A 7510-nucleotide genomic window follows, 5' to 3' on the forward strand; every position below is an offset into this window, starting at 1 on the left:
AGAAGTCAATGCTTGCCAGGCGTGGTGGCGCACGCCTTTAATCCCAGCACTTGGGAGGCAGGCGGATTTCTGAGTTCGAGGCCAGCCTGGTCTACAAAGTGAGTGCCAGGACAGCCAGGGCTACACAGAGAAACCCAGTCTCGAAAAAAAAAAAAAAAAAAAAAAAAAAAAAAGAAGTCAATGCTTACAACAGTCTGCCTGCTCAGCTGGTCACCTCAGCAAAACCACACAAGTGAGACCCCCACCCAGAAGTCCTCCCAACCCTCCTGGCTTCCTCTCCCAAACTCCTCTTCACTGCTAACCTTAGATTTTCACACCCTTTCTAAACACTCCAATCACGTTATAAGAGCACTGCTCTAGTCTTCAAACCTTTCACAACCCACCTTACCCTCAATCCTTGCAAGTTACCTTAAAATAACTTTAAAGCCCGTGTCCTCCTGAAAGGATGAGAGAAGTAAAGACAATGTACGCACACAACACAAGCCAGAACTTGGACAACTACGGGTGAGAGGCACAAGTACAGTGTGCACTGCTGGTTTTCTCGTAACAGGCAAGCACAGTTTTTGCGTGGATCACTGGGTGGCACACATTTTAGTATGTTTTATATATTAGTAGACACGATGGTTCGGATTTTAGGACGGCAGTGAAGGTGGTATGGTGTCAATGTTTCTCTAACTCTGGAAACGCTTTCTTAAGTAAGACCTAGAGCCAAGGCTTTAACCTACAGAGTGAACCCCTCACTCCGCACCCTTTGTCAGCCACTCCCATGCTGGGGTTGCTCGAAAGGACTCAGAACTTAGAGAGGAATCTGACTGGCTGCTTTACCTCACTGGAGGGTTCTTGGAAAACCTGGTAATTATGAAAGCTCTCTGAACTGGACAAGAGTTCAACCTTTCATTTACATTTTAACTACTACAAACATGTTCACAATCACAAAACATAGAAACACGCAAATGTTTAAAACTTAAAGACTAAGAGGAAGAGTAAAACTCGAGACTGTAGACCTGTGAAGCCAGGGCTGACAGAGGTCTGTCGTCAGCCAGCAGGCTTTCCTCCACCTCAGGCCTCTCTGCTGCCTGACATCAGCAGGAAGCACTTGAAGCAGGACACATGTAAGGCTCCCAGCCAGATGCTCCTCCTCCTCTTGCTCTTCAGTTCACACAATGCACAGTGCATTTCACACAGGGACCGATCGACCACACAAGCAGTAGTTGTAACTGGCTTCAACATTTGGAAGTGTCACGATGGATAAGGCAAACTTACAAATGTCATGCTAATCTTCTGCAAGTCCAATTAGTAGAGACTATGTGGCTAAAATCCAGCTAAAATACATCCCGATTCCAAACATATTCTGTTAAGTTAGCAGCAGACTTTAACCCTTTGCTGGCCAGGTTTCACAGATGGTTCCTCATGCAGAGGGAAGACAAATGATCCCTGAAAATCTGGGGGATCTAAGGAACTCAGCGAAGTTTTTTTTTTTTAAAGACTTACTTTTATTTTGTGTGTACAAGTGTTCTGCATGCACATATTTCTGTTCAGAGTATGTGTGCCTGATAACTAAAGAGGCCAGGTCCCCTGAGACTGACTATAGACAGTTGTGAGCTGCCATGTGGGTGCTGGGAACTAAAGGCGATCCAACTGGCAAGTGTTAGCCTCTGAGCCAGCGTCAAGGGACGCTAAGGTTTCCTGTACCACTCTAAATTGGATTGAAGTTGGTGACACAAGAAAAGATATGCAGTTACCAGTTGAGAATTCCAACATGGCTTATCTCTTCAAATCTATGGACTCTGAGATAAACATACATCCCTGAATGGACAGATAGACCGTGCAATGGCTGAGTTAGTGAACACACACACACATACATTCTGCTTTACATATAATTTGTTACCAAATAAAAATACTTATAGAACAATTTCAATTGTTATGAAATATAATGATTATAGTAACTAATTTGATATTAAATAACAAATGAATTATTTCTCAATTAAAAACTTTAGAAAAAATACAAACTATATTTACTGAATAGGTAATGTAAGATTAGACAGAATAGTTTTAAGAAATCAAAATAAAATTTATACTAAAACAAAGAGAAACAGAAAAAAGCAGTCCTCCCATTCTTTTCTGTAGATTGTAGAACTTAAAGAGTTTTCTCATTAGGGGGAGATTATTTTGTATTTTAAAAGCTATCTGTTACTTATAAAAGCACTGCCCTTCACTGCAGCCACTGTGTACAGGATGTAAGCACCAGTGGCCAGTGGCGTCCCAAGCCTTTAACCCAGCACTCGGGAGGCAGAGGCAGTTCAAATCCAACCTGGTCTTCAGAGGGGCTCTAGGAACCCCAGGGCTGCACAGAGAAACTCTGTCTCAGGGGTTAAAAGGATGGAAGCACATTCCTGTCTAATCTCTGCATCCCCCTGGAGACTCTATGAAAATCTAAATAAAAACCTCTACTAGAAGAAAATTTACCAGATAAAACACCAAATACACTATACATAAATATATACACTGGGAAATTAAAGGTAAAACTTTTGTTAAAACTGAAATATAAGAATGGAACATAAGAAAAATGAACCGTCACTGTTTGCAAAGTAAAGTAAGAACAACACACAATGATGGGATGAAGGGCAGACTTCTCAGACTGACTGAAGAAACAGGGGAGAGACCGCCATGCCACCCAGACTCCCAGGGGACCAACCTTTAGCTGCTGGGAAAGGATGAGGAGGCAGTGAGTCTGAGCAGAGCTCCAGCGGGAACTGCAGCAGTTCTTCATTATCTGTGGAGGCTAAGAGGCAGATGCACAGCAGTTACCTAGCAACCACCTCTGGTCCAGCTTTAACCCTAGCCTATTGCTGGGCCAGTGCTGGAGAATGCCTTTAATCCCAGCACTTGGGAGAGACAAAGGCAGGCAAATTTTTGAGTTCGAGTCCAGCCTGGTCTACAGAGTGTGTTCCAGGACACCCAGGACTACACAGAGAAGTCCTATCTCAAACAAACAAAACAAAACAAACAAACAAACAAAAAACCATACCCTAGCCTACCATAGGTGAAGCTGTAACAGGCAAATGGGAACTTTACTTGCTAGACTTCAAAGTTTACCTCTTTGTAGTGACTTTTCAATGTGGGGTTTTGTGGTCTGTAAGGCCTGGTTTTTATCAAAAGTTATTGCAACCGCTGTGACTGTAACCTACAATTAGGAAAACAATTATGATTAGCAAAATAATCAGTGATAAAATTCAATTTCTTACAATCTTCTTTTAGCACCAAGGGACGACCTGTATCAACTGACTGGCTCTTCCTTCCTGATTAAGATTCTCAACCAGAATTCTATGTAAATTCAGACATGCAACATGTACATCAAATCTAGACTTTTCTGAATGTGCCTTCTCTAAAAGACCAGGTCTGTAAAGGGGACTGGTAAAGTCATGCACACTGGGCCCCATTCTGTGTACAATGTGCTCACTTGGAGCACCCCTGCAGATTACCAGCAGCAAGACAAATGAAATACAGAGCCTGATGCAAGCTAAGATACACCTTCAGCTAGTCTGCGTTAAGACACTGTGTGAAGTTACTGACTATGGAAACATTAAGCTAAAACAGATCCCAAAGGGCTAGACCCCTCTTCTACAAATCAGTGGCACCTTCATTACCTGGATTAACTCATCTTCAGGCAGAGACACTGTAAAGTTCACATGGCAGAGGCAGCAGGGGGTCATGGAGCGAAGTTTGAAGTACAGGCTCTGCAGAGAGGAGAGGAGAGGACTGATGACGTCACTCTTCACTGCACACTAATGAACTCGTGGTTAGCTGTCCAGAGACAGTACACCAAAAGAAGGTAAAACCCAAGAATGGAGAGCTAAACCGCCCCACCCCTTCAGAGTGCAGTGTCAGCAACTGGGTGACAGTAAGGTTTAGGTGTTTATAGAATATGGTCACATAAACACAGAGGACATGAAGTAAGAGGTGGGACAATCTTGGAAGACAAGTGACCGAGGGATCCCAGTCACTGCATACCACCGCAATTAGCTAATACAACTTTATACAACCCACCACTCTGAGCAAAACACACACACCAATAAAAGTTTAAAGTCTGTCAACAACTCAGGCTCTTAAAAACATTCTACAGATGTACTAGATTTTTATGAAAGTTAAGCTACTAAGTTAAACAGCTTCTTTCCTAATGCTGTCTTAGAAGAGCAAGAGTAAGCGAGTGCCCCGTGTGGCACAGGTGGCGGCAGGCCCCTACCTTGAGCAAGCTCTCACACAGGCCGTTGAAGCTCTTGTTGAGAGCTTGGTTGGTCAAGTTGAGGCTGCTTAGTCTGGTCACTCTTACTGACGTGAACATCTAAGTGCAGGAGAAAGAGCAACACCACAGCTTATTGTTTTTTCCCCCAAAGTCTAATAATTGATAGAACTGGCAAATAATGAATAACTTTTCTTTTTTCTTTTTGGTTTTTTGAGACAGGGTTTCTCTGTGTAGCCCTGGCTGTCCTGGAACTCACTCTGTAGACCAGGCTGGCCTTGAACTCAGAAATCGCCTGCCTCTGCTTCCCAAGTGCTGGGATTAAAAGGTGTTCGCCGCCACCCCCCCCCCCAAATAATGAATAAGTACGGAAATTAAAAAGAACAGTGTTTGTAATTGCTATTGGGGGTCAAAAAGAATTGGTATTTAAGTAAAACTTATAATGTATATGCATTTGCTTCAATCTGATAAAAGTTTACCTGTATTTCTGATGTCCAATTATTTATGCCAGGCATAATTTCTGTATTACAACTATAAAAACCTGCCAAAACAAATTATAATTAAGATAAGATAATTTACTGATTTTGAATTTTTGAAATAATATTTCTCAACTATAAAGTTTAAATATAAAATTTTCATTTCTTTTGACTACATACTGAGTTCAACACAGCTGAGATCCATGAGACCCCATTTCCAAAACATAAATGAAATAACTAACTAACGAGAAAGCTAGTCCCCTGACAATAGGAACCAGAACACCGACGCACACTATCTCAAAGCCAGCTTGCTGCATACCTGAAGGGGGCGGGGCATCAGTAAGAAGGGAGTGCACGTCTTCCATGGCATCCGTGTCATCGATCTAGAGACAGAAAGATAAGACTACTGTGTAACCATCAATCCAAATGCGGAAGCTGTCCTGATACCTAAAAATTATTTTCATTCTCTGAAAAGCTCAAGGTTTAAGAACTAGAAAATGCAGAGCCATTTCCCCTGCTAATGCATTTAACATGGGGGCTGGAGTGGTGTCTCAGGGCTAAGAGTGCTCTGCTGCTCTTCTGAGGACCAGAGTTTGGTTCACAGCCCCCAAACTGAGACTCACAATGCTTTGAAACTGCAGCCTGAATGGATACAGTGCCCCGGGTGGCGGCTGGAGTAAGATCAGCCCCGTAGGATCATGGATCCTACACCTGATCTCCAGGTGGAAGAACTGTTTGCAAAGGATCTGGAGGCACTGCCTTGTCTGAGGAGCTGTGTCATTTGGCGTAGGCTTGGAGGTTTCTAGCTCTTTCTCTCTGCCTCCTACCTACAGATGAGGGTGAAAGCTCTCACCTACTACATCAGCACACCTACCTGCCTGCTCTCACGTTCCCTGTCAGGATGCTCATGGACTCTACCCCTCTGCAATTGTAAGCATCAATAAACTCTTTTCTTCTACAAGTTGCCTTGGTCATGATACCTCTTCATAACAAAAGTAGCTGAGATACCCTCTTCTTGATTCTGCAGACACCCGCACACATATGCTCATATATACACAGAGACACACACATATAAACAAATAAAAATGTAAAACAAAAATTCTAGCATCAGCAAATTTCACCATAGTAACAACTTCAAATACCGCTAGGTAAAACCTTTTATACATTAAAGTATACTGACACAATTATGCAGACTTTTCAAAAATGTTTATAAAAATACTCTACATATAATATAAACAAGCCTAAACAAAGCCAGGGTTCGTACATACAGCATCCTACAGCCATGCTTACCTGCATTTCAGCTTTGCTGCCCAGTCATGGCCGCACCTCAAGCCACCACTCCCCAAACACGACACAAGCAGAGTCACCGGTGTTCCCCATTTGTCTCCTCTCTCACTGAATCTGTCCCCTGCCCCCATCTTCTGCCCTCAATGGAAGTACTTTTCTTTTGTGTTTCTACCCAGTCAGGATCCCATCACCTAATTTATCAGTTATACTCTGGATCAAACTCCAGGGATGATCAGCCACCTGGAGAGCTTGTTAAGACACTTTTAGGGCCCAGCTTGACATTGCCTTCCCTAGATGTGAAGTGGAGTCCTAACAAGCCCAATTCTTACAGGCTCCAGGAAGCACTGATGTTACTGCTAGCTGTGCTAGCCACACAGCCCAGAGCCAACTGCCTGCCTGAAGCACACTGCTTCTCCACTGACCTCCCTTTTCTCCCATCCTACAGTGTAAAGCAATGGAAAACAGGCCCTCGTCTGGGGTTCTGCACATGAAAACCCATCTCAGGAGGCAGAGGGAGCTCAGCAGTGCAGAGCACACACTGCTCTGGCAGAGGACCCAGCTGAGAGCTCCCAGTGCCCACACTCGGTGGCTCGACAAATGCCTGTAACCCCAGCAGTGGGGATCTGGATCTCTCTGGCCACATGGACAACCTGCATAAACTCACACATGTATACAAACATATGAGTAAATCTTTAAATAAAAAAAACAAACACATAAAACTAAAAATCCCTCTCGTCCCACTCAACTGCATGTCTGATGGGCGATTCCCTTAGCAGTTACCCACGTTTCAGACTTTCCTCTAGAATCCCATTCCAACACAATTCTACTACCAGCTTCTAGAGTCACTGGGTTCAAAGCCGCAGATCTCCTCAACAACGTTCTTCTCACAATGTGCCTGTATCATTCCCTTGTCTCTCAGGGGTGGGTGGAGGACACTGTTCCTCTCCTAAGCTACTCTTAGGGGTCGGTGGGGGACACTGCTCTGAGAACAGTGAGCTGCTGGGCACCATGCCACAGAGACTCCTCAGGAAAGGAGTTTAACTGTTCAAGACTGTCAACACCATCTCATGCATGCAGCAAGGACACACTGTACTCAGCACTCAGTGGGATTATTACAAAGTGCATACAGCAATATCTATCAAATGCAGTCATAAAAAAGTAAAGACAATTATACTGTGTTAAAAACAGTACATTAGTCTGGGCATTGTGTCACATAGCTATAATCCCTGCTTGAACCACACTGTTTAAGATCTCAGTGGGTTCAAGGCCAGCCTGGTCTACAAAGCAAGTTCCACAGAGAAACTCTGTCTTGAAAAACCAAATAGATAGGTATGTATGTATGTATGTAGGTAGGTAGGTAGTAGGTAGGTGGGTGGGTGGGTAGGTAGGTAGGTAGATAGAGAAAGAAAGAAAGAAAGAAAGAAAGAAAGAAAGAAAGAAAGAAAGAAAGAAAGAAAGAAAGAAAGAGAGAGAGAAAGAGAGAAAGAGAGAAAGAGAGAAAGAGAGA

At 43.4% G+C, this 7510-nt stretch overlaps 1 protein-coding gene across 17 annotated transcripts in view; it reads right to left on the reverse strand.

Annotated features, from left to right (window-relative positions):
* C2cd5 (C2 calcium dependent domain containing 5) overlaps positions 1-7510 on the reverse strand; it is a 90049-nt gene that overhangs the window by 13933 nt on the left and 68606 nt on the right. For all 17 annotated transcript variants that reach the window (XM_021164738.1, XM_021164737.1, XM_029478455.1 and 14 more), the window contains 6 exons: positions 5036-5099; positions 4720-4781; positions 4244-4342; positions 3648-3737; positions 3097-3184; positions 2696-2782 (listed from right to left, as the gene is read on the reverse strand). In XM_021164738.1, the coding sequence (XP_021020397.1) occupies positions 2696-2782; positions 3097-3184; positions 3648-3737; positions 4244-4342; positions 4720-4781; positions 5036-5099 (490 nt within the window). The remainder of the gene's footprint in view (positions 1-2695; positions 2783-3096; positions 3185-3647; positions 3738-4243; positions 4343-4719; positions 4782-5035; positions 5100-7510) is intronic.

The sequence above is a fragment of the Mus caroli genome, chromosome 6 (genome assembly GCF_900094665.2).
Source record: "Mus caroli chromosome 6, CAROLI_EIJ_v1.1, whole genome shotgun sequence".
Lineage (NCBI taxonomy): Eukaryota > Metazoa > Chordata > Mammalia > Rodentia > Muridae > Mus > Mus caroli.